At 41.2% G+C, this 27,531-nt stretch overlaps 1 protein-coding gene and 1 long non-coding RNA gene across 7 annotated transcripts in view; one reads left to right on the top strand and one right to left on the bottom strand.

Moving 5' to 3' along the window:
• LOC117942072 overlaps positions 1 to 8,726 on the bottom strand; it is an 18,017-nt gene extending 9,291 nt beyond the window's left edge. The window contains exon 1 of the long non-coding RNA XR_004656062.1: positions 8,717 to 8,726. This is a non-coding gene — a long non-coding RNA (uncharacterized LOC117942072). The remainder of the gene's footprint in view (positions 1 to 8,716) is intronic.
• Positions 1 to 27,531, top strand: part of samd4a (sterile alpha motif domain containing 4A) — a 52,679-nt gene that overhangs the window by 18,539 nt on the left and 6,609 nt on the right. The window contains exons 2-11 of one of the 6 annotated variants that reach the window (XM_034860558.1): positions 10,056 to 10,649; positions 15,002 to 15,289; positions 17,156 to 17,259; positions 18,005 to 18,088; positions 18,969 to 19,221; positions 19,314 to 19,399; positions 20,875 to 20,993; positions 21,855 to 22,056; positions 24,696 to 24,822; positions 27,059 to 27,142. In XM_034860558.1, coding sequence (XP_034716449.1) covers positions 10,056 to 10,649; positions 15,002 to 15,289; positions 17,156 to 17,259; positions 18,005 to 18,088; positions 18,969 to 19,221; positions 19,314 to 19,399; positions 20,875 to 20,993; positions 21,855 to 22,056; positions 24,696 to 24,822; positions 27,059 to 27,142 — 1,941 coding nt within the window. Of the gene's footprint in view, positions 1 to 10,055; positions 10,650 to 15,001; positions 15,290 to 17,155; positions 17,266 to 18,001; positions 18,089 to 18,968; positions 19,222 to 19,313; positions 19,400 to 20,874; positions 20,994 to 21,854; positions 22,057 to 24,695; positions 24,823 to 27,058; positions 27,143 to 27,531 lie in introns of all 6 variants that reach the window. The other 5 variants (XM_034860463.1, XM_034860388.1, XM_034860302.1 and 2 more) reach the window with 5 other exon arrangements.

Genomic DNA, 27,531 nt, shown 5'->3' with positions numbered 1-27,531 from the left:
GTGTGTGTGTGTGTGTGTGTGTGTGTGTGTGTGTGTGTGTGTGTGTGTGTGTGTGTGTGTGTGTGTGTGTGTTTGTTCTTGTCAGGACATGGACTCTCATTTTCCTCTCTCTCTTTCAGGGTGGGGCGATGCAGCATGTAGTATTAGATCGTTTCCATCATATATTTAGTTTTGTTTCTTTTTTGCTTTTCATCCGTTTCCTACTTCTTTTTTTGTGTTCTTTCTCCTTTGTGTGTCTTCTTAACTAATATTAGTTTTTTAGTTTTTTTGCAGTTTTGCTTCTTTGTTATTACAACCTGATATCCTCTTCTGTTTTGTATCTTTGGTCTTGTGTTGTAGCCCGTTTTTTTCCTTTTAGTTATTTTGATTTATTTCACTTTATTTGTTTTGGTTTCTGTCTGTTTTGCTTCTTTTGGTCTACCTTTTGCTTTCTGATTTTTTTACTCTTTCTCTAACATAAACTATATATGTTCTCTACAGATTTTAAAGACACTTAACTTATTGTTAGCCAAAGCTACCACACTTACTCCCCATTTTGGGGGTTGCATCAATAACAACAGTGAACAAGACACATTATTTGGCTATTGTGTGTGTGTGTTTGTTTGTTTTTTCTAATAATGCTTTAATTAATAGTTTATTTGAAATATAATGCAGGTTATCTGCTATTTCGGTCTCAATTTAAAACAATATATACTTATGGGAAGAAAAACCTAATAGGTAAAGGGTCACAAGTGTACTATAGACATCAACCATCAACTCAGTCATGTGCCACATTGGCTGACCAGCATCACATGCCTGTGTTTTGTGTAAACGACTGGATGTTGGATACTGTGGCTCATTAAATGTGGTGTGAAAAAGCCGTGTTTTACTTTTTAGTTTTAAGAAGAGTTTTAGTAGGGATAGGACTTGTGTGTGGGAGCGCAACTGTAAATCTGTTAGAAATCACTGCATTCTTCACCTGCAGCTCTCTGTGGTATGCCAGCACATTCCCCACTGCTGAGCTGGAGAATCCACTCGGAAAGCAGGAGTAGAAAACTTTTTCTTTCTACGCTGTCCCACCCCCCTCACTCCACCCATCTTCTACTCTGTCTGTCTTAAGTTTGTTCTCTTCAAGGAAGACCCACCCTATCCCCCTTTTTCTCCTTTCACAACTTCTTCTTAGTTGTATAAACTACGTTTTCCAAATTCCTTCCCCATACTGTCTGGGCCTTTGTCTAAACCATGACGTCTTGCTTTATGGACTGTATGTGAGTTTGTGTAATGGGTTGTTCCAAGAGCTTTTGTACAGACATTTAATTCCTCTTCCATCTCCTCCAGCCATGTCTCTCTCTATCTCTCTTGGTGTTTTCCAGTAAGCTCATATTGGTCTCAATGGTAGGTGGTTTTCCTAATTTAGGCCCCCTTCTCTGTTTATTGTTGGCCAGCTCTCTCTCGCTTTCTCTTGGGTTGCTGTCCTCCGGTTGGCAAAGGGAACACACTGCAACGGACGTGGTGTTGAATCAACAATGGCAATAGCAGGTTGCCGGCAGTGGAACAAAGTGAGCCAGTCTCATGTTTGTTTTGCTAACCGCAGAAGCACAGGACAGAGGATTAGAGGACATACAGAGAGGTGTATGGATTTTCCATGGACTAAATTCATTCCGTAAACAGAAGCCATCTTCATTAGACCTCAGCTTTAGCTTCATCTTACCCCTAACCAAAATCAGTCATCTAATCTTCACTTTAAGCTCAAAACCCCAAACTTTATTGTAGTAACCTTGCAATCAACACACACAATCCAACCAATTTCATAGTGGCTGATATGGACATTTGTTTTAGGTGTGAGTTGAGGTCAAGTGTAAATGCACACTTTTCCCCATTTTCTCTCTCTCTCTCTTTCTCTCTCTCTCTTTTTCTCTCGCTCTCTCTCTCCTTCTCCTTTACACACACATAAAGCTGTGTCATTGGAAGTTAATGTGTCACTTTGCTAACCACTAATATGCTCTTAACTGTTGTGCTAGCTGCCTTGTTGTGGCTTTGTGTGCTGTTGACCCATCTATATTTAGAACGAGAGGAATCATGTGTCTAACAAAGTGTGTGTGTGTGTATGTGTGTGTGTGTTTCTTGTTTAACTGTATTTGTGGGGTCCAACAACTGGGAGTTCAGTATATTTGTGGGGTCCGGACAGCTTTATGGGGCCAAAATAATGGACCCCACAACTTAAGGGTTAAGAATTGGTTTTAGGGTTAGAATTAGGTTATGGTTAGGCGTGTGTGTGTGTGTGTGTGTGTGTGTGTGTGTCCGTCTGTCCACTGTGTTGTGTTTTCACATAACATGTGTAACAAATGAGCTAAAACTGTCTCATTGTTTCTACCACTGTCACTTGTGTTTTGTGATCACAGAGTCGGATGGGAAGAAGACACGCTGTATTTTAGCTCAGGGTCAAAATTAAACCGAATGAGCATCTGCTGCTCTGAGAATCTTGGTCAATATTAAGTCATACTGTATAAGTCAAGTCTGTGTTTAAAATGTCAGTAAGAGACTGCCTTGCTTTTCCACATACGTAGATGCCTGATTTTGTTAACCTAGTCACATTTCTCTGGTTTTTCAAAGGATGTGACCATCTTCAATGTAATATCATATTTTGCAAGAAGAGCTTTAGGTACCCACATTCCCTCAAAACTGACTTGTGTACTTCTACTTTAGTGCCCCCCAGGATGGGATTGAACCACCCTTGCAGAATGAGAGTGAACGTGATGCATTCAGCTGTGTGTTGTTCACGTTGGTGGACAGTATTGATAGATATTGTTGTGATCTTTGCGCCCATGTAGCAGTGCTTCGGCTGTGCTTCCACCCAATATACAGTATATCTACCTAGGAAATTGTCTAGTCGTAATCTGCATTGCTCTTTGTACTCGTTGTGAATACGCAGGCCACAATAAGTAATTCAATTTTTGTTGTTGTTGTTGGCTCACTTTTAATCACAACATGCTAACCGGCAACATAGGATTCCATTTACTACGCAAAGCTAACTAGCGGCGGTGCTGCCGGTGTTGCACCGGACTAAAACAATACAAGCACTGAGACAAAAAATGCTCTGATCGGCAGCTAGGGGAGACTGTAGCCATAAGTCAACAAACGGTGGCGTGTTACTTTAATCCATCCCCTGCTGGAGTTTTAAGCTGTCCTATGAGATGAGCAGCAGCAGATCTATCTGTGTATCAGACTGGATGTGGGCACCATGGGAGTCATGTTCAACAAGTGACCTACGTCCATTGCCTGTTACAAAGTGTAGTGACAAAACTTGGCAGCTCGGCATCTTATTTCATGTGAAGTTTTTCCCCATTGAACATTTACATCAACTTTTTCTAAAACCACTCAAAGCTCTCCTGTTCTCCTTAGGAATAACTATCAGATTGACCTGGACAATTTTCTCGTCTTAACGCAGTGACTCTCTGTTTCTGTACTTTCTTCAATACAGACAAGGTGTCCAGGTTGTAGATGAAAAAGTGGGTGCTTTACTGCGTGGTTGACAGAAGAGGGGTTCTACTGGATAAGGCAGGGCTGTGATTAAAGCAGCACCCTTGTCCTGGTGCCAGAGAGGGTGTCAGAGGGCAGTGCCTGGGCAGAGTGGCACAGAGTTCACCAGCAGAGAAATGCTGTGTCAGCCCGCGAACAAATGACTCCCTCTGTCTGAGGTTTTTAGTGTTTGTGTATGTCTGACAATATTTTTTTTCAGTGTTGCTTCTAAATGATGCTGATGTGATTCATCAGTTCCCAACATGTCCCAGTCTCTGTCTGGCATGAAAGAAACTTAACATCCTTTGTCTCGTTGAATACCTCGCATTGGTTTTCTCTCACTTAGGTTTTGTGTTGTTTAGTCTGTTGGACTGGTTTTATCAGTCATGGCACATTGTTTGGGCGCTTAATTCACTTCGGTTGCGGAGGTGGGCTAGTAGACTCAGGTTCCTGTGTAGTTCACTGTGACACTTGATTAGGAAACAAAGAACTAATGGGGGAAAGGAGGTGTTGGTAGTACTAGAGTAGCAGAGTTGTGACTTCAGTTTACACTCATTATTTTTATTCCAGTTGGATTAGGTTAGCAGCACTCTCAAGACTCAGAATGGGAGTTACCATGCTAAAATGGGGGTGTGACATTCATGGGGAAACCTTCTTAAATTGTCCACTTGGAATTTAAATTGTTTTTTTGTGTGGTGTGGATAAGGAGGCTTTCACTCTTGAAAGTCCGAACCACGGTCTGGACCAAGGTTCAAGTTTGTTGAACTGAGTGCTGCTGTCCCCTACTGCCGTGGCTCTTTCTGTTTTGATCCGATTTTGAGAAGCAACAGACACAGGACTTTCTTTATGCAGCGTTTATTCAAAGACAAACGGAAACCTACACTGTACGTTAACTACCGCTTAACAAGTAAACTGCTGATGTGTTCTCAACTGCTGTCTGCTCTGAGCTCGTTCCCCGTCACACACTCTCTCACGTACATACTAAGCACTAAAGGAGCTTCCCGGTCTTATAATGCGGTGACAGCCTGCCAGGTCTTGGTTGCGCAGCTTTCTGTATGTGGTCTGTAAATCCAAAACCATAAAAAAAGGCTTTCACAATATAAACAAACCGGACCACGGTTCAAATTGATCCGGACCAGCACAACCTCTTTTGGTCGGACCAAATTTCGTCTGTTTGGTCCGGGGGGGGGTTTCACACGTGTAATTTTGGTTCGGCTCAAACTGAAAAGTCCGAAGGCCCGGACCAAACAAGGTAGGTGTGAAAGCCCCTACGACTGTTATAATATGTACTAGGGCTGTGCGATATGAAACATAAACAGATATTAACGTGTACTCAGTTCTGCATTTCTGCTGCTTTTAGTATTCTGCTAAAATGCAACAACTTACTTGTTGAATTTAAACAAATGAAAGGAAAAACTTTCCAATATTCTTGTATTGAACACGTTGAACATTGAATTGAATATAAATGGCACCACTGTATTTCTACTGTTAGAAATATCTCTGAATGTCTTTTGCGATACGTTTATTGCTGTGTATTTGTCGCTAGGCTTGCACGATTCAGGGGGAAAATATGAATCACAATTTCTTCAGCTTAGAATTGCTATCACAGTTCTCTGCCATGATTTTTTCTGTCACAAAGTGTAATGTTTATTGCACACATTGACCGTGACAAAACAAACCAAAGTTGGCAGTACCAAACATAGATTTCTTTTGGCACCTATAACACATTGTACATCAACACAAGCCTGTAAACACAGAGGCTTCAATGAAGAGAAGCATTGTGCTTTAAACCCTATTGTATACAGTCTGTTTAAAACTCAGAAGAAAGTAGTACTGTAATTATAGTAATTAAATGAGAATCAGTCATTTAAAAAAAGTTAATTTATTTAAAAATCGTGTACAGGGTGAATCGTGACTGCAATTTTTTAACGATTAATCGTGCAGGCCTTCAATAAGCCTGAAGTGGCTTCCTGACTTGTGGTTGTTGAGTTTTTTAAACCTTTATCCAGTCCTTCTCTTTGGATTTAGTTTTTAAAAGTATTTATTCAAGGAAGATAGAACTAGCTTCTTTATGCACAAAGGCTTTTTTTCTGACTTTTAATCTTTAATTGCATTAATTGCTAATAGCTGTACCTCCTTTCCTCCAAAGATAACTATATAAGCAGAATGAATGTAAAGTCAAGTGAGCATTAAAACCAACTGAATGACTTTTCTCAAACCTAATGGTTGCTGTTGGTCCCCAGTGGACTTCTTTAGCAAGTTTTGTCGTTAATCTTTTTTAATGTTATTTATTTATTAATTTATCTGTTCTAGCTTTTCCAACGTTTTAGACACTTATATGTTGAAAATATTGGTCCAAAATGGTGTGACATTGCATTGCATAGGGAGAACCTCTAAAATGCTGGTAGTGTTGGCCATTATTTGCAAAGTTATTCCAAATTGTTTTTCTAATGATACACATGAATGATCCTCTTCATTACCGAGCTCTGGTGGAGTAAGCAAACTTATACTGTCTTACAAATGTGAAAAAAGCTGAAAACATTTTACTGTCAGCAGAAAAATTGAGATCTTTAAAGGTCCCATGGCATGAAAATGTAACTTTATGAGGTTTATTAACATTAATATGCATTCCACCAGCCTGCCTATGGTTCCCCAGTGGCTAGAAATGGTGATAGGTGTAAACCTGGGTATCTTGCTCTTATGCTGGACTCTTGCCCCTTTTGACCTCATAATGGGCAAGGTTACCCCCCCTTTCTCTTCTTTGCCCCCCCCCCCCCAGAGAATTTGGCCCACCCATAAGAAAGAGAGAGAGATAATGGCTTTCATACAAGCAATGTGGCAGTTGGTCAAGGCCACACACCCAGCCTCCCCTCAAAAGCTACAGACTCAGAAATGGCCCATACTAAGGAAAGCTCATTGTGGGACTGGCTCTAGTGGCTGTAATTCTGCACCAAGGCTACATTTTGGGAAAGAGACTTCAGATATGGTATTACGTGACCGCTAAGGTCCGTATGAAAGCATCCAAAGAGCACCACGTCATGGGACCTTTAAAAGTTGGCAGTGCACCACTGCTTCTGTAAGTGTTTTTCGAGGATGTATCAGGGTTTCTGTGTTACAGCTTAATGTTTTCCAGTTATTTGGAAATAAATGAGTTTTAATCATGGAACAATTCCTGTTCTCTGATGGACCGAGGCTTGACTCATTCAGAGGAATGAAGGATTACATCATCCCTGGAGCAAAGGGGAGTAACTCCCTGGCTCCCCTCACACATCTTGCTCCCTTCAAATTTATGTTCTAATCCTCCCTCTTAAACTAGTTTCTACCGCAGTCTTCCCCCAGCTCCCCTTTCCTGGTGCTCCATGTCACTCTTACTCCGCTGTCTGTGGAGCGTTGGGACAGCCTGGCCAACTTCCCTTTGTCTTGCCCCTTCATGTTACGCATTCACCGACATGGACCTGAAGGTCTTTTCTTCAAACAAATGCCCATTTTGTTGGAAGCAAGGTCTTGAAATGAATTGTTGCATCGATGTTTTGCGATGGCGACCTGGGCGATTCTGGATCGATGCAGTGACAGACCATGATAGATTATTGCCTAATGATGTTACTTGTTGATTTTCCAGTTGCTGCATTTTTTGTTATTGCCTTTTGCTTGTTGTCTGCTGTGTTCAGATTTCGCTACATTCAGGAAGCAGATACAATAAATAGCGGAGTTCAAATACTGTATATATCAGACTGCTGTAAGTTGTTGATGAAAACCACGTGTAGCAAAATATAATGATATGAATCGATTAGAACTGTAGATAGGATAATCGTAATCAAGTTGTGACACCAGTGAAGATTCACACCCCTACTTGATGGTATAAACTGTATAACCAGGGCCTGAAGTTAACTTATTTGACCACCGGCCACATTCACTTTTACCTGCCAGTTTATTTTTGCCTCATAAAGGTGAAAAACAGGAATTGCTATGTCTCTATGATCCTATCCTGTCCTATTCATGTTAGCCTACTCGTGGACATTGCGCCATCATCAGGTGCTGTAGTAGGGGGGCCCGCCTTGATAATCCAGCATAAAGGCATAATTTCCTATCCTGGGCTGGGACACACATTCTTATGGGGTGACAGGGAAGTTGACATCGTTACACACAAATTGCAAAAAATGTGCCCGCATTTGGCAGGTGGTCGGGGTTTCACGTCCTGTATATAACACAATCGCCTCTGTTCATCTAAACAATATCAAAGACAGAAGACTAAATTAAAGCTGCTGAGACGTATACATTTTACTGTGTTTATGTGCAATTTCATCTCAGTACAGGAGGTTGATATTAAAGCGCCCATATTATACTCATTTTCAGGTTCATAATTGTGTTTTGTGGGTGTACCAGAATATGTTTACATGGTTAATTTTCAAAAAACACCATTTTTTTTGTTGTACTGCACATTTCCGCAGCTCCTCTTTTCACCCTGTGTGTTGAGCTCTCTGTTTTAGCTACAGAGTGAGGCATCTCACTTCTGTTCTATCTTTGTTGAGACTCGCACATGCGCAGAAACTGTCAGCACTAGTTTATAGTTAAATAAAATTTCAAACTGAACCAAACCAGAAAAGAAGTGTTTAGAGGTTCACAAGATTGTATGCATAAACGTGTGTATAAAACGGTCCGTTCCATGCTGTGAGTAGGCACAAACCTGAATTATTTAATCCCTCAATCCTGCTCATAGTGAATGGGATGACATGAATGTCAACCTTGTTTAGCCCTTTAGCAGCGTTTGATAGATGAGAACCTCAGCTCAGCACTGTCAAGTTTTTCTAGTCATGAATCACAAACAAATATTAATAAATCTATTTAAAATAAATCATGAAAGTGTATAAGAGCTTAGTACATTACGCCTCGCATGTCTCAGCATTGCAGACGTTTTTGGTTTATATTATTTGCTAAACAGATTTGGTGCACAATTTAACTATTTTTCACTACTCAAGAATTGATAAAAAATGTCTAATTCATTTCCAAATACCACTAGAGGACACCAAGACCTTGGTGAACATTATAGAAAGTTCAATACTGTAATTTTGTATCATACACTTTTGAAATTTGCATATTTCTGCAAAATTTTGCATGTTTTGGTGATTGGATGGAGAACCCTTCTGTTCTGGAAACTTCTGAGAATACCCCCTTATGGTCAATATGCCTATGACATAGAGCCATATATCCTATGAATGACCTACAGTAGGTCTTCTAGTTTGTGGTTGTACAGTTTCATGAGGCTGTGTTTATCCTAGAGCTCTCAACAGGTCATATACGTGACACAAGTTTCAAATCTATCACTCAATTGAAATGGCTGCTATAGGGACTAACACCATCACACATTAATTAATTTGCTTTCATTAAATCCACAAGAGTCTTAGCTTTCCAGTCATACCCAATTTACTCAATTCCAAGAACCCAGTATGTAATTTATATTTAGATGCATCATTTTAGAATAGGCAACAAATAACACATTTACACTGTATGTGAACAACTGCATGGTAAGTGCCGAAACTGCATTGGATTAGCATGAAGTGGGCATGTCTGTAGAGGAGAAACTCGTGGGTACATGTAGAACTCATTTTCATTTGGATAACTCGAGGTAAGAGGTCAAGAGACCCTTTTGAAAATGGCCATGCTAGTTTTTCCCTCACCAAAATTAGCCCAACTTTAAAGCATTCTATAGCCCCCTTGGTACCATCGGGTTCCTTAGATTGTCTAGTTTCATGTGTTACCAATATCTTCACTTCATCTTCAACTTCTGCACTGTAATCTGTGCCTGAAACAGCCTCTGAAAGCCAAAAAGTCAGCCAGGCCCTTACATCTTCATCAAGTAGACTTTGACATTGGGACATCTTTGGATGTGTTTTGTAGTTTAAGGTCATATGTCTGATTTAGAGACAAGATCCTTACAGGTTAAGGATGACCGTGGTGGTCAAATTCACACAGACACATCTCCCAGGCAGGAAGTGAAGCCGACCTGCGTCCTGTCTCTATTTGTGTGGCTGTCCAAAGTCGTCACACTGACCATTTGATATCTATAGCCCTGGTCCAAGATGATAGGAATGGGCTCCTAATGGCCCACTGACTTGGACAACAATAGAGCTCCATGACCTCTGGGTTATGTATAGAACTGTACTGCCACCATTAGCAGCCTACAGAGTTGGCTGTTTAGAGAAGGTAGACGATGCAGCGGGCCTGACATCATCTTTGTGTTTTCTATTTTAACCAAACATGTGTTCACTAATCTGTCTGTCTCTCCATCAATTACATTCTCCTTTGCAACCACCTCAGATACCGTGAAGCTAAAATCTTAGATTAGGTATCCAACATTTTTCAGTCCACAACTGTGGTCCATCAGGTCTGTCAGGGTCACCCACAATTGACTGGTTACATGATGATACGCTGATGTTTAAATCCAAGCGGCCATACACTTAGTAGTCATACTCTGCACAAGTTTGATGTTCTATTGAGCACTGTAGAAACAAGTAGTGAGTTCTGGGTTTGTAATACCTATTGTGTTTTGTCACCTACAGGGGTGATCAGCCAGTGGCAAGGCGAGTCTAAGGAGCGGGTCATATCGCTTGTCCTTACCCATCTCCCGCTGCTCAAACCCGGCAACGTTGAAGCCAAGGGCGAGTACATGCGCCTGCTGCCACGCATCCTGGCCCACACCATCGAGCATGGCCGTCACCTGGAGGAGTCCCGCCAGCTCCTGTCCTATGCCCTCATCCACCCAGCCACCTCCCTGGAGGACCGCTCTGCCCTGGCACTCTGGCTCAACCACCTGGAGGAGAGGGCTGCTGCTCGGGGAGACTCACTGGAAAGGCCTCCTCCTTCTGGGCCGCACCACCACCACCAATCCACGCCTCCATCCACCCTCTCCTCATCAGGATCCTCCTCCTCCACCAACACCTCTTCATCAGGCAACCTCTTCTCCTTGCATCACCACCAGCGCTACGGCTCCGACGACCGCCTCAACGGTTGGCAGAGCTCCAGAGATTCAGGGCTGGGCGGGGGCTGGCACCCGCAGCAGCAGAGCTGTGAGAACGGGCACCTCCTTCTCTACCCATCATCCTCTGTTCCGGCAACCATCAACACAGTTGGAACTGGTGGAGGCGGTAACGCTAGTAAGTATAGTTTAGGGCTGCAACTAACTGACCTTGATTAGTTGTTACAAAATGTCAGAAATTGGTGAGAAATGTTGATTAGTGTTTTCCGAAGACCAATAGGATGTCCTGAAATGTATTGGTTTGTCCACAAAATATTCACATTTAAGAAGCTACAGTCAGACTTTTTTCTTAAAAAATTACTCAAACCAAATAATCAATTATGAAATAGTTGGCAATTTATTTGACCTTTGTGTTGTCTTCCTGTAGAACCAACAACTTAAAAACATTAAGAACCAAACATATTTAACACTTTTATTCTTTACTTTTTGTACCCCTTTTTCCCGACACTTAATTCATGGTCAATAAACCTGATTATTATGACATACCAAATTTTTTTAGTTTAAAAAAAGCTGAAATTATGAATTATTTGGACTAATTGTAAAGATCAGAGGATGTTAAGTGGAATACAGAATTTCAAAGTTTAGTTTCAGGATACCGTTTTGAAACCATTTATTCATTTTTTCAAAATGCTATAAAAATGTAATAAAGCACCCTAAAATTCTATGGAAGTAATCATTAATTTGTTAAAATGTTGTATTGGTTCAATACAACATACATGCACACATGTATATTTGGGCAATTTGCTTGAAAGAAACCCATATTTCTGTTATCAAAATCTTTGAAAATGGGTCAAATTTGACCCTGAGGACAACACAAGGGTTATTAGATGGCAAATAATCGATTGTGTGCTTTGTACTGTGTTCGGCTCATTTCTAACTATGTGGTGCTTTAGCAACACATACAGTAGTTATAAAGTCAGCGTGCGCGGTTGGTTCTCACAGTGTAGCACTCAGTAATGTAACGATACAATAATGTAATATAATAGTACGTGTAAAATGACTGCAACAACTTTTAAAAATGTGATTTAATAATAAAAATAGACACATGTAAGGTAATAATATGCCCTTTAAAATATCTAAATATTAAAAGAGCACCAGCATTTGTAACGCTGGTCCATTTTGGTATTTTCATTCCTTCTTTCCGCCTATTGTTTGTTTATTTATTTGATTTATATTAATTTTTGGACATTTTTAGGGCTTTATTGACAGGACAGCTAAAATCGTGAAAGGAGAGAGAGACGGACAATGACATGCAGCAAAGAGCCACAGGTCGGAATCGAACCTGGGTCTGCTACGTAGAAGAGTAAACCGCTATGTATGGGCGCCCACTCTACCAACTGAGCTATCCGGGCACCCCCCGCCTATTATTGTTATTTTAAACAATACTTAGTGTCATCATGAGGATAGAGAGCTGTTGACAGACGGGTAACTGTAAACCTTGATTTACACACTGTAGGTAACCAGCATCACTGCAAAATGATAGGCCAATACACCGAATATAAAGTTGTCCATCAAGGGTTTTCACCTGTTTGCTCCATACATGTTATCATTGACTGACTTGTGTAATTGCCCTGAAAATCAACCTTAAAGTTTTTTATACTGTGCCATCATTAACTTATGAACTTAAAGATGGGATTGACCTACCAAGAATTGATTTAAACCAGGCAAATTATTAAGTAACATAAAAGGAAGGGAGGTGGGCTGCTTATCAACCCCAGACTGGCTTGTGTACTTCTAAAGTCAAGGTAGCCAAAACCAGTAAACCATCTGAGAACACCTCAGTGATTACAGCCACCTACTCTGGCCTGATGATAGCTTCTCTGTCTGGGATCGCCACTTGATCGCCTGCGCCATGGCACAATTTCACACTAGGGTCTTTAAGCTTCTCCCTTTTTTTTAAAATTATAATTATTTGTTTAATGATAATAATTGACATTAAACACAAAGAACACCGGTATAGCATTTGGCAGCACAAAAAATAAATTGCTTATTTAAACCTGGTTCAAATGTTGGTTTCATTATAAAGATACTCTGTGCACTCTAAAGTTACCAAACACACTAAATACACCCCGAGCACACAAAATAGCCTCTACACAGTAAATACACTCTGAACAGCCCACATAGCAACTACAGAGGTTGTGTGAGGTGGAAGACAACACACAGAGAGGGCAGGGCTGTTGAAATTGAGCATAACTATGGTCAGAGCAGGATATTTCCAGACAAGAATGCAAGGGCTCTGTTTTTTTCTTTTTTCTTTCTGGGAGATGAAAGAAACAGCTGAGGGTTTATAAATAAAGACACATTTAAAGCCCTGCTCACTGCTCCAAGAAAGATCCCCTTATATTTGTGACTGCTAGCAGCTTCAGGCCCACACAAAAGACCTCAGGATTTCACAACTGATAAACTAGAGTTACCCCAGCCGCCAGCACAGGATTGGTGGACCCATTGAGCAGATGCTTTTCCCAACAAATGAAAGTGAGTGTTGAATAGATGTGTAGATATTTAGTTGTGTGCAAAGTAAGAAGAAAGATTTTTTTTTTTAATCCTTTTTAGCATCAAAGCTTCTCAACGGGCCAATCAAAATAGGTGTGACTAAGCAATGAATACAGTGATAATTTTGATCAATAAATATCCAACATTGACATAAAACCTATTACTTAGCCAGCCCCCCTAAACACACTGATCATCTGGTCATGAAGGTGATTACAGGAGTATAATTGTCCAGCCACATCAACCTGTGTGCCACTGACACCACATCCTCTTGCCCCCCACCCCACCCCACCCCACCCATACTCTGCCGTAGTGCAAGCCACAGCAGCACATACCACCCATCCTATCCCTTGTAAGGCAGCCTTTGTGGGAGACTGTATTTAGGGAAAATGGCTAATATTTAGGGATTGGAACTTGTAATGGTAGCTGGGCACCTATTTTAAACGGGGCCCATGAAGTCCTATACATAGCGCCAACAGAAAGAGGACCGCATATAGGAGAGCCTGGGGTATTGGTGGCAGCTTACCCCGTCGGAGTGGCGACACAAAAAGCTATCTGGCTCTGCACCTTTTTATTCAGTTTACCTCCTTTAGCTGGATAGATCTGTGATCTTACAGCTGCTTTTATGGATTTCAAAATAGTGGGATTTCAGTTGTAACAGTTAACTTGGTTTGACCCCATTAAGCCCCCATCATGAGTTCTTCCTGAGCACAGATTTTAATTATTATTATTTTAATTACAGAAATGAAGTGAGAGAAGAAGCCGGAGAAAGGAAGGTTAATCATACAGGCAGATGTTTTGGTAATGGACTTGTTCTATTGCTATTGGTACAGGATAAAATAATTTGTAAAACATCAGTGATATGTTTCATCCTAATCCGGGAGGTGTTTGGCACATAATTTCAAAACCAACAAGAAAGGGAAGGGGCAAATTTAGATTATAGACCAAGTGAATATATGTGAGTGAGTATGGCTTTTTTCTTAGTTGCTTTGGTGAAACTCAATAAATTAACTGTTGAGCATACATTTGCAGTAGTTATAGATCTAAGACTATAAGAAGGCTGTCTGTTTAAGAGAAGTAGTTTATTAATGTCTGGATGGCAGCAGTTGCCGACAAAGAACATCTCAGGAAACGTTTTGTGTGTTCACTACCTGGCAGATGCAGCCTCTTTGCTCCAGCTGTCTCTAGTTCTCTCAGACAAATACAGTGTTTAGAAATTCTGCCGTTACTATACGCGAAACACAAAATGTGCTTTTGCATTGCTGTGTAAAAGACAGGCATAGGTGGGTGAAGGGCAAATGTATAACGAGATACATATCTACTTGTGTAGGTATATTTATTTCATCATAAACGTGTCTCCTAAAATATCTATATGCCTAAACATTACAAAATAAGCTAATTGAGTAATGTCCCATCCCATTAAACTTAATTTAAACATCTTAGACCTCTCTCCCTCTGCACCGTAGTTGGTGCTAGACTGAGAACTGAGTCCCCTGGCAAGCAAGCTAACTTGCCAGTCGGTCCCAGCAGGCTGCTCGGTTCCCTCGCTTCCCCACACCAGGGGGACATCTTGCCAAGAGAATGGATGACAGCTAGCCATCTCCCAGTGTCTGCTGTCGTCTTGTTGGGGAGTGAAGCAGTGGGGCCGTAGGCTCTGTGCTGTTTTGTTTGTATCATAGCAATGGTTTATCGGGTATCTCTTTTTGAATGACAAATAGATTACCGTTGTCTGCTGCCATGGAGAAGTATATCCTCTCACGCAGGCGCTGGACATACATGCTCATTGGCTATCACTGTAGTCTTGCGGTTTGTTCAAGTGCAACTTTTTTGGCCAAGACACAGGCGACTTGAGGAGATGTAAGGCGACGCCAGAGTCAAGCTTTGTCCCCACTAGTTGTTAACTGTCTACCTGGTGTGTCAGCCCCTTTAGCTAAGCTCCATCTCACAGCCTGCACCTACCTGTCTTATTGTTGTCTGCAGTCCTGACGAGTGGAGGTGGCAGCCAGCAGCACAGTCCCCTGAAGCGCTCAGTGTCCCTCACGCCTCCCATGAGCGGCCCCAGCAACCAGCCTCTGGGCCACGTCTGGCTGTCCCAGGAGGACCTACGGACCGCTAGAGGCCCGGCCCCAGATCACGCACCTCTCTCACCCCAGAGCAGCATTGCCTCCTCAGGCAGTGGAGGTAGTGAGCATCTGGAGGAGGCTGGTTTAGGAGGAGGTTCAGGTCTGCATCGCAGTTCCTTCCATGATGAGGGCAGTGGCATGAGGGGTGAGTAGTAAGGATGGGTGTACACTAAGGACAATTCAATTGAAAGTGAATGCCACCGACTGATTCACACACGCGGTTGAAATTCCCATGCAGAGCAGGTTCAATTAAACTACTGTTGATCTTTTTAACACCTTTTTGTTCAGACATACTTTCCCTTAAAAGAAGTATATTTTCCTAAAAAAACTACTATCGCAAAGTAGATGCTACATGTCCTCACTCCTTCATCGTCTTATTGCATAGTGTTGAAACAAAGTTATTACAGTTTATTTGACAGTGAAGTAATGTGTTTGGAGTTTAACATTAAAACATTACCTACACTTGGTACTGGAAAAAAAAAAGTATTAAAATGACTTATTTTGAACTGCTCCATGCAGATACCATGTTCTGTTAGGGTAAGACAGAGGCAGGCAGTGCTAGAGAGCAATGGATCCTATTACAGGAGACAAATGTTAACATCATTTGGTGTAAATATTTAAAAATTTAAATCAAACCCTATGTTTTATACTGCCGAATTAACTATGAAGTGGAGCTGAAGGGTTCTATTAAGGTATGATAAAGCATATCAAGATGTTAATTAGACAGCATGGTTATTGCACAGGTGTGCCTTAGGGAAAGGGTTCATCTCTTTCTCTCTCTGTGTGTGTGTCTCTCTCTTGAGCAAATGCTCACATTCAATGGCGTCTGGCACTTTGGAGAGGTGTTGTCTTCACTGATGAAGCCTAACCCTAACACCAAATACTGACTGGTTTTCAGACACCCCTGATACAGTAAAACTGCACATTTTAGAGTGGCCTTTTTTTGTGCCCAGCTTAAGGCACACCTGTGTGTTATCTCGGCAAAGGAGAAGTGCTTACTAACACAGATTTAGACAGATTTCTGAACAATATAATGAGAGAAATAATTCTTTTGTGTACATAGAAAAAGTGTTAGATCTTTGAGTTTGGCTCATAAAAAATGGGGGCAAAAACAAAAGTGTTGCATTTATAATTTAGTTAAGCGTAGTTCCTGGTTGCATAGTCATAAAAGTCCCTGTTTGCTCTAAAAAGCTTCTGCACGTGAGTCAAAATGAGTCCTCATGTGAATACAGAGCGGCAGAATTAGCCTACAACGAAAACATGGGGTTTGTCTGAGTTTTACAAAAGGGACAGCTTGTTGGGAACAAGTTTGCCTCACAATCCTGACCTTACTTCACACATGCATTCTGGTATAGGATAACAAAACACTCTACACCAAGCACAATGGTCTTGGGTGGTGCTAAGCTGCGGACGCAGAGACGCTGACTATGTAAAATAGTCTTGGGAAGGAATTTGGAACATTTGCTCCCCCCACCAAAAGAAAAACACCACATACAGTATTAAATAGGGGAGGGAAAAATAATCAATTCACAGATGCATCGAGATTCTCTCTAGAACGATTCAATGCTCAGTTCTGATGGTTTTTCAATCCCAACAATCGCTCCCAAAATGTCCCAGTTTTAGTAAACATCTTTGCAAATCTTTACAATCATTCCCCAAAAGAACCATGCAGGCCTGCCTTATTGCACCTAAATTCTCTTAATAATTTGCCATTTTCAACGTGTGGCTCGCTAGTTCAAAGTTGTATCCTGAAGCAGAGGGAGTTTGATAAACGGCAAAACACAGCGAGGTTGGAAGGTGAGGGGCATCCGGCACGAGCCACGCATGGGATCTCAGGCAGTTATCCTGAAAATGTGCCGTTGATCCAGACTAGAAACAAGCAAACCAGCACCAGGCTTCACTCCACTAATGTATTATGTATTTAATTAATATGTATATTTGTACTGGCAACAAAGAAAAGCAATGTATGTTGTCTGCAGCAATGGTAATCAACCACCCCCCCCCCCCACAGATGTTCCTGCGTGGCTGAAGAGTCTTCGTCTCCATAAGTACGCCGCTCTATTCGCCACAATGACCTATGATGAGATGATGTCACTGACCGAAGAACAGCTAGAGGCACAGGTTTTTATATATATATACACACAAACACACGGACAGTTAATTTCAATTTAATTTATAATAATAAAAAAGAACAAGAACTTAGCATGGAAAAAGTTGTATTTGTGTAATTCTGTAACTAGTTTTTCGCCAGGTTAATAATGTTGGAATAAATTGTAGAAGACTAATGTAGCCATTGCTCTATTTGTACTGTGAGTTTATTTTGAAATGGAGGATGCAGCTAAAATTAACACCACTCACCGGGAAGCTGTATACTTCCTCCAGGTGCTGCCAGCTCTTTTTGTCTGGCCCGAACATAATGCACAGCTACAGAGAGACATGCTGAACTTTGATAAAGATGTGTGACAATACATTTGGTATACTGCTATTGGCTTGATCTGGGAACATCTGGATTATCAGTGCATCAGTTCTTCATGGGACATATAAGAAGCTGCATTAGCCTCAACTGAAATTAATTTGTTGTAATCAGTATAAGCTCTTTCTTCTGTCCCAACCAAAGATGAGCAGATTAGTCTTTATCCCGCCCTCCACTGGCTACATCTTCTGCTTTTACAGTTTCCCCAAAAACATCTGCCTTACTGTTGTAGAAAGAGAACTAGCGGGCCAATTTGAAAGAACCTTCACACCATATAGTATACTGCATTTCTATTTATCTCAAAGAATAGCTATCAGTCTTTTAGACCAGCGTTTTGCCAAAGAGCAAGGAGATGTTTGACACAAAACCCTTTTCTTCCAACAGAAGGTCACTAAAGGAGCAAGACACAAAATTGTTATCAGCATTCTGAAGCTCAAAGAAAGGCAGAACCTACTTCGCAGCTTGGAAAAGGTTTGTCACTCTATACCACATTCTCTACTTCTCGTCTTCATCTTTACAGACAAAGAAATCTCATAAAGCTTCTAGTCCTACCTGTAACTATTTGAATTTGGAAGTTTTTTTATATACATTTTCGTTACTGGTGATTGTAATGCTAATCAACACCCCACGACAACCCTTCTCATTTTCCTGTGCGTTTGTGAGAGAAAGTGAGAAGGTGTTATGTATCTGAGATGGCAGCTAAAGGAACACCTAATCCAGGAAGGAGAGTTTTGGGCTCCGAATTTAAACACACCGCTCACCCTTCCATTCAGCCTTCAAAGCAAGACAATGGCGCTCAAGGGCACACCACAGGAGGGACATCTTGGGCAAGCTAAATTCAGGCTTAACCTTTTCACCAACGCTTCATTTGAAATTTGTTACCACTGCATTGGTAGAGCTGGGGAAACAAGACACCTGTTGCTTGGTATTTTGGGTTTACACAGACTCTTGTAGAGCGCTGCTGTGTGAACGATGGGAGGAGGCTGATATGATGCACGCGGACATAAGTAGTGAAGCAAAACCGCATGCATGTATTTTTGTATTACTTTATTCTCTCCTCTATCACATGTCAGTGTGGTCAGGGATGCCTCCCCCATCTGTTAGTCTGTTAATATTCAGCATGTAGGTCAAAAGTAAACAGAATTGTCTTGTATGATTATATTGATAATTTTCACCCAAGTAAGGTAAATCTGCAATTCTTACTCTTGACCTCTTCATTGTAATTGTCACACTACATCTATCACTTCAATAGATAGTCCTCTTTATTCTTTCAAATCTGTCTGATCTGCTCATCGCTTACTCTCCACACGTTCCCTCCCTCCTCTTCCCACCTGTCATTTGCAACCACCAGGATGTTTTGGAGGGCAGTAATCTGCGCGCCCCGCTACAGGAGCTCCACCAAATGATCATGACGCCTATCAAGGCTTTCAGCGGCGGCGACGAGGCCTCCCTGCAGCGCCCCTTGCTAAGCCCTGAGGGAAAGAGCGCAGCGCCCGGCTCCCACCTGACTGGGGTTGGTGGAGGTGGAGGGGAGGCAGAGTCAGGCACAAGTGTCATCGCAGAGGGGGATATACCCGGCCAGTTTACTCGTGTCATGGGAAAAGGTGAGCTGCGTGCACCGGCACTCATACGAGATTGTTTTCATGGACTGAGAGGTTATGTTTTGTTTTAATGCCTTATTTTCCATCCTCTTCAGTTTGTACCCAGCTGCTGGTGTCGAGGTCAGATGAGGACAACATCAGCTCCTACCTACAACTCATCGACAAGTGCCTTATCCATGAGGTACCCATGCCCTCTGGAATACAGCATACTGTATATCATGACTCTTTAAAAAAAAAAAATCTTTTTATTACAAAATGAAAAATCTAAAACACCGGAAAAAAAACACTTATACATACAGTACATATATACTAGGAACAGATACTACAGGATGTTTAGGACTGATGTCAGTTCTTGGGAAATTGGGTATTTTAACTCAATTGCCAAACAAATACAACCCCCCGCTGCCTGTTGTCAATTGGGTGGAATAGTGTTTTGTGGCTCGTGCACTCTTTTCGTTTCTGTTCCTGTGTGTTAACCCCACATTGTTTTTCAGAGCACACAGAAAATAGAGAGAGCTAGGTGACCGTTAGAAGATATTTGCTGAATTTGACAAAAAGTGTATAGGATTAACATGCTTTACTATACCTTTTATAATTTCCCAGTAACCCACATTTCTGCCATTTTATAGCCTATTATCAAAATAACAAAATTTTAATTGTTCAATGTTCGAAGTTTTTCCCTCTTACGGAAATGACTATGAACAAATCTAATAATATATATTGAAATTTTATGAATTGCGATTTCATAATTAATTTTTACTGGTATCGCTAATGCGTCTGTGATGTAATATTGGCCCATTGTATTTGGTCAACGCAAAGTAGGTCTAACCTATATACATTTAGTAAGTAAATGGGTCCAATATATTTATAAAGTGCTTTTCACAGACATAAGTAAAAAATTACTTTATAGTGGCAAGCACAAGAAACGCAATTCAGAGTCAGAATACAATGCACAGTATTACACAGTAGTATTGAAAGTGAAGACCGATCAACCAAAAATGTCTATCTGATTTTTATATGAAATAATAATTATAATTATTTTTCAGCCTTATTATTAACATTATATTCCCCTACAGAAACCTTTAAAAAAATTATAATGTTGATAGAATTCATCAAATTAATAGTTTGAGTGAGAATACCTGGGGTATGTACTATGGATCATAGCTTAGTTAGCTAGTTTAAGAGGAATGCTCTCATCCAGACATCTCTCTGTCTCTCTGAAACTCATATGTTTTTTGTATAATATCAGTCTCATTATTTTATGGTCTAAGGGCCCTATCTTGCACCCGGCGCAGCGCAAAGCCTGATGCAAGTGTCTTTGCTATTTTTAAGACTGTCCAGGGCCCACGTTGTTTAAAAAGTATCTTGAGGCAGCGGGAAGTGATCGCACCATTGCACCACCAAAAAAAACCTGAAAAAGTCAATAACCCACCTGCGCCATGCGCTTCACGCCTTCACGTGCTTAGATCGTTAAAATAAGGCCCCTGAATGTGCAGTATCATGCTTTAGATTTACTTTTATGTGAAGGAAAGTTTCGGCTCATTAGTTGCGACACAATGTACAGTAACTGAAAATCCTCAGCCATGCTCTTCACCATTCATGCCTCATTTCATCCCTGATTCATACTCCCTGTTCTCCCCTCCCCCTCGCTGTCAGTCTTTCACTGAGACACAGAAGAAGAGGCTGTTGTCATGGAAACAACAGGTCCAAAGGCTGTTCCGGTCCATTCCAAGGAAAACCCTCCTCGATATAGCAGGGTACCGACCGCAGAGGAGGTAAACACACTAGCACTAGCTATCATTTCCTGGGTTTTATTGTCTGTGATTAACAAAAACTTTAAATCAGAGTCTCATTACCTTTTAATAAGCTACCACACAAATCCAGGTTTAAGAAAGGACAGCAGATTTCTGGCTGTAAGTAATCCAATAAGCGGGTAGTGTATAATGGTACAACTACTGTATATTTTACATACACACATGGTGAAAGGTATGGTGCCAAACGTAGTTTACTGATTCCTCCTATTATTTCCTTTGTTGAAATGTACTGTATACATCTACAAAAGCACACACTGGGGCCGGGTTGGGTCGGTGGGTAGAGCAGGCGCACATATAAGAGGTTTATGCCTAAAAAAAAAAAACATACATGTAGACAAACAGCAGTAAGTAAGATAGATAGATAGATAGATAGATAGATAGATAGATAGATAGATAGATAGATAGATAGATAGATAGATAGATTATACTTTATTCATCCTACAACGGGGAAATTTACTTATTACAGAAGCAGCATTTTCTTCAAGAACAGCAAAAAACAAAAACACACAAAGAAGTAAACACACAAGAAATACAGGCAAGAAAAGTATGTATTAATAAAACTAGAGGAAAAACTGCAGTTGTGATGAAGATTGCAAAAGCGTTTGCTGCTTATTTTGATGTCTTACTTTTATTTGTTTTTACATTCAGATTGGAGTATCTGTTTAATTCATCTTGCATCTCTTACTTTACCTGACTGTTCAGCTCCTTATGTGTGAACACTAGTGAATGCATCTCTGCTCCTTTTGTTAACAGAACTTACCGTGACCAGAGACCATCCTGGTGCTTAGCTGTATCTCACGTTTTTGTCTCGTCCTTCTGCAGCCGTTTCGGCCAGTCCAACTCGCTCCCCACTGCTGGCTGTGTTGGGGGCAACGTGTCGGCCAGGAGGAGCCTTCGCCAGTTCCAGATGCCCTCCAGGAGCTTGCCGGGTGCCAGGCTGGGCCTGCTGGGCAGCGGGGGGTTGCTGGGACCCACACCTCGCAGCTCCAGCAGCACACCCACTGGTCCCAAGCAGGGGAGACAGGTACAATATGTGATATTCAAACACACAATCTGTGTTAAAATTGTTAAAACGCCAATGGCAGAGGCATGTGTGCATCAGTTAAAAGTGTCCCCTGCTTGTGGTTTATTTGCTTGTGTTTTCTTATTGTTGCGTGCTGTGGTTTAACCAGCAGTACATTTAAACCAACAAGGGGAGATGAGAATAAACCGTTTACCCATATTTCCTGGATATGATAAGCATTTTAGTATCCAGAGTGTTACTAGTTATTAGTATTTATGTACTACATATTTTAATATATAGGGTGCTAAAATAGCATGAGATTATGCAGAATTGTTGTTAGATTAGCGATTTGAAACCTTTTATAGAGCTACGTTTATCTTCATTATGGATTTCATATGTAGGTGATATCATGGAGTAATTGGAAAATGTAAGAAAGTAGTAAAAAATAAAAAATAAATAGCCCACCATAGTTTCCCCAAGCTAAAGGTAAGATCATTAACTAGTCTTTTCTGTCAGACGAACCTTCCAAAACTCAAATGAAAAACCTTCACAGTTGAGAAGTCGCAACCAGCAAACATTTGGCATTTGTGTTAGATAAACAAACAACTAATCAATTTATTGCTTTATTTAAGATTATTATCATGTGTGAACGTAGAGACCGGAGAGCTGAATGGCAGTGGTGTTCGTGACTTCACGGTGGAACATTTTGAAATGCGTAATAATACATTCCAGGATGTTTACAATAACCTGGGCAGCAGAATTCTTTCTTCAGCACGTATTCTGCCTGAAATAGACTTTCTTTTATTTCACGACAAAAAAATGCGCGGTTAGGAAAAGGGGCTGCGGTGGTGTTTGACGAATGAAATGAGGTGGATGAAACTCGTAGCAGGTCACCCAACATACCAGAGGCGCTGCGTCAGCGCTCAACACTGAAACAGGAGGAGCTGCGGAGCTGTTTCTGGCCCATCCTGGCTCACTCTGGTCTGGGCTGACCCATTTCATTGGGAACCTCTCTCTTTCCCACTCTCTCTCTCTCTCATCCCTTACAATGACAGGAAATACCTCAGTTTCTTACGCTGGACCTTCTTGTGTGGGACTGTAGTGTGGATGTGGAGAGAAGGAGGGGGGGGGGGAGGGAAATATATGAGTCATAGTTTGGGAGAGGTAGCTGTGGTGTTGGAGGAGGAGGGCCAATGAAAGACAGAGCGTTTATATGAGTGTATGAGAGAGAGAGAGAGAGAGAGAAAGCGAGGCAGTGAGAACAGTGCGCAGGCATTTCCTGTTTTTCCCTGGCCCATGGCACTGCTGGGCCACGAGAGGGGGGTCAGACGGAGAGAGGTGAGGGGAGGGACGTGTGGTAGTGGTGTTGGGGGTATAATAGGCAGGTTACAGTGAGGAATTCATGTGGCGAGCGTCTGAGACTGTCATTAGGTGTGGGCCAGACATCTAGACAGGAGCTTGGGGGGTGAAAATGTTGAAAAAGCGGTTTCCTTGATCTTACACCAGACTTCTTACAAGCTTGCGTATATCATGCATGTCTTTGATCAGTGAAAGTGTTAGCAATGTGTGGAAAGCAGTGCTGTACACATTTTGGTCAACTTTGGTTGTTTGAAAGTGCTCTATAATAAAGGTGGATTGATTGATTGATTTGAAATGCACCTACAGCAGGAAGAGGATCTTTGAACTTGAAATTTGTGCACCAAATTATGATGTATTATTATATTGCCTTTTAAAGGTCAGTATTTAATTAACCAGGTTATCCAACAGCAATTAAAATGTCTAAAGTTAGAGCATCCTGGGGGACAAGTGTTGTGTCTCCAATTAAAGAACTGTGGACAAAAAGATAAAGTCTGAATGCAGCATATGCTCAAAACTACATTTAACATTCGTGTTACCACGAGGAACATTCACTACATGCAATGCAACTCAGCAACATTGTACATTGTGCTTAAGCTAGTGAATAGTCATAGATTATTTTTATTTTTCAATACCAAATTAGTCTTTCATTCATACAAAACAAAAAAATAGAATTTGGCGACACCTTTAGATAATTTGATAATATTTATCGATCCTGGGAAATAACTAAATTCTATGGGAAATTTAGATTGGTTACTGCATTTTGAGAGCGGAAGCTACAATAGTATGTCGAATCAGAATCGGCTTTATTCGCCAGGTATGAGGACATACGAGGAATTTTTCTTTGGAGCATTGTTGCTCACACTGTGCTTACACACAAAAACAACCAAAACAAAAGATTATACACACTAGTATATATACACACAATATATACATATTCTAAACAGAACAATAGAGAGGCATGAGTGCAATGAAGAGATCAATACAATTATTAAAATGTGGAACGATGCAAAGATACTGGGATAAATAAATGTTATTATATTATATTACAGTATGAACATTATGGACAGTTCTGAAATAGAATAGAAATAGAAAAAGAGAACGATGAATGAATGACAAATAAGAGAGATATGAGAATGGGAATGATGAGTAAATAGTAAATAATAATACATGAAAATGTATAAAACTGGATGGAAAGATTTCAGTTTCTGCCATTAGAAGATAAGTGTTCAACCATAACAATGTAGTCCTACAGAGGTGTTTTCATGTTAATTTTAATGCTGTTGTTAAAATATTGTCCTCAGGGTCTCTGGTTTGCCAACCCCGGGGGAAGCAACAGCATGCCCAGCCGGACCCACAGCTCCGTGCAGAGGACCCGCTCCCTGCCGGTTCACACCAACCCACAAACCATGGTCGTGTTCCAGCAAGCCGGTAAGAAACGCAGGGAGACATGCTTCAAATGTTATTTGTTACCAATTAAGACACTTAAGTATTTAGTCTTTTTATTCTGTATTAAATATTGACAAGTTATAACTACCACATCTAAAATTATGCCAAAATCTGCAGTAACATATACTGTTCTTTTAACAAATTATTCCTTTTTTATTTTTAATTTAAAGGCAGAAATGTACACATCCCGTAGCGCAGCTACGGGCAAATAGAGACTTTTAGCTCTATTTACTTTCTCCTTCCTATCGAGGTGAAAAACCTGTTTTAGCACAAGAATGTTTTTATGTATTGTTTCTCCCAAAACACAATGGAAGTTATTGCCCAGTCGTTTGCTCTTATGAATTTAATATACTGGTCTTTATGCAAGACTAAATGACATTTCAACAAAAAAAAAAATGAAAAAGTACTCATAGTTATTGTCACAAGCTTTTAATCGTGAAAGATCTCCCCCCAGCCTGGTCTCACCCTGAAAGTCCCCCACTCACAGTGTCCACACAGGCTCGGGTCATGGTAACCATCGGCGCCAGGCAGAGTGACCTTTAGTAGCCTCTGCTGACTGGACTTTGTCCCACAGGAACAATGGACAGTAATAGGACAAGCTGGGACTTCCTCCACTCATGTCACACACACACACACACACACACACACACACACACACACACACACACACACACCAGAAATATCCTCTTTTTTGAATGAAGAGGAAAAACTGATTTCTTTTTTTCTTTTTTTTGCTCTTTTTTTAAGAGTGAGTGGCAGAGCTGAGACTGCATGTGGAAGAGACAGGCAGGGAGGGAGGAAAGAGTCAGAGGAGTCTCTCAATGAGGCTCTTTGTGCAGTGACTACATGGCTCTCCGGCCCACTTTCCTTCCCTCCCTTCTCTCCCTGACTCACTCTCTTTCTTAACTTTCCCTCCCTCTTTCTCCCCCATCTCTCCTTTGACAACTCTGCGGAGTCATGCACTCATAGCAGTCGCCCTCGAGAGCGGCTGTAGCTGGGTCTCAGCCAGAGTAACTGATTTGAAAGGCTAGACCCCCACCCTCCTCTGACTCTATGCATATATGTGCAATCTGTCTTTCTCTCTGCCAACAGATGGATAAAGAGACTTATTAAGTGAGACACAGCAGAGAAAAAACAAGAGGATGAAGTAACAAGTGTGTTTGTAGAGTTTACTTCAGTGTGTTTGTCTTGCCGAAGGTCTGTGTACAAGGGTGGAGGGTGTGTGTGTGGCAGGGGGGGGTTGTTGGAGGGATTTGGAGCCTATAAATAGTCCAGTGTGGACTACCGGGCCTAACTCAGCTTTTCTCTTTGGCCACAAGGGATTTTCACTGCCTGGCCTGTGTTGAAGACTCAGCTAAGGACTAAATGGCTGGAAGGGGTTGCTAGGCTGAACTGTGACCCAAATACAACCCCCCAACACACACATACTCCCCCTCCACCCTCAACCCAACCCTCTACAAAACAGTCTCCACCCTGCTCACAGTTGAGGCGAAGACAGCCAGCAACAAATAGCAACTGAGAGTAAAAGAATGAAAGGCAAAATGGGGGCTTTAAGTCGTGTGTAATGTCTGATTTATGTGATGAGCATCCATTAAAAATATTATATAATAAGATTATAATCTTAACAATTGGAAACTTGGACGTGACTAACTAAACCAGAATGTGCAGTATGTCTGATTATTAAGTCACTCTGCTGTCAGCTGCTGTCTGCCATATGTTTGTTTGTGTTGGGGAACAGTCACTTAGTATACTGGCTAAGACTTGCACATCACTATTCTGTAGATCGATATCAAGTTATCAGCTCTGTTGTCTTTATTAATCATAGACTATTTAAGTTATAACAATTATGAGACAATTACAGTGATGTCTCATGTTACCATGCAGTTCAAAGCAAAGAACATCTATTACATTACATGATATTTTGAATTACTGAATGTACATTCTGTCCCCTATCCAGTCTCAAACCCCCCCCCCCCCCCCCCCCCCCCCCCCCCCCCCCCCCACACACACACACACACACACACACACACACACACAGTCAGAGCCCCCTGCAGTCATCGTTTTGATGTAGCAGTGCTGGAGCTAACTGCGTGGTATTATGATGAAAGTCAATAATTTGATCAAGTCATGTTTTCCCTGTGTTGTCATCTGTTTAATGTAAATATAATGTAATCACTGATACTGATGTTGCTCCAATTTTGTGTTTGTCACTGTACAGATCTACAGTTACCAGTGACGGAGCCAGACATCAACAACCGCCTTGAGTCTCTGTGTCTGAGTATGACAGAGCACGCCTTGGGAGGTAACGCACACTTTTTACTTTATCCTAATTATTACACCATAATACATAAATTCAGTTGTTCCAGAGATTAAATGTGGTCCAAGAGCATGTAAGGTTTACCTCCTGTAAAGGCCAGCAGATTTATCTGAGTCGACCAGAACTTCTGTGTTGTGTTCAAAGCCAAAAGCAGACAAAAGTGTCCCAAAGTCATATCAGTCAGTCAGTTAGTGAGTGACACTCAGATTACGTCACTTTGATCTTAACACTGATCTGGAAACCGCTTAGAGTTTGGATTTTTGTTGTTGGATATGTTATATTTGTAGGTAGGTAGTAGGTCCAAAACTCACCAAGTTTAAAATCTGACAGAGTATCTTACAAGTTCATTCCAAGGGGGGGGGGGGGGGGGGGGG

This window comes from Etheostoma cragini, chromosome 1 (genome assembly GCF_013103735.1).
Source record: "Etheostoma cragini isolate CJK2018 chromosome 1, CSU_Ecrag_1.0, whole genome shotgun sequence".
Taxonomy (NCBI): Eukaryota; Metazoa; Chordata; class Actinopteri; order Perciformes; family Percidae; genus Etheostoma; species Etheostoma cragini.
The sequence above is the reverse complement of the archived record's forward strand: the minus strand, read 5'-3'. Positions and strand labels throughout refer to the sequence as shown.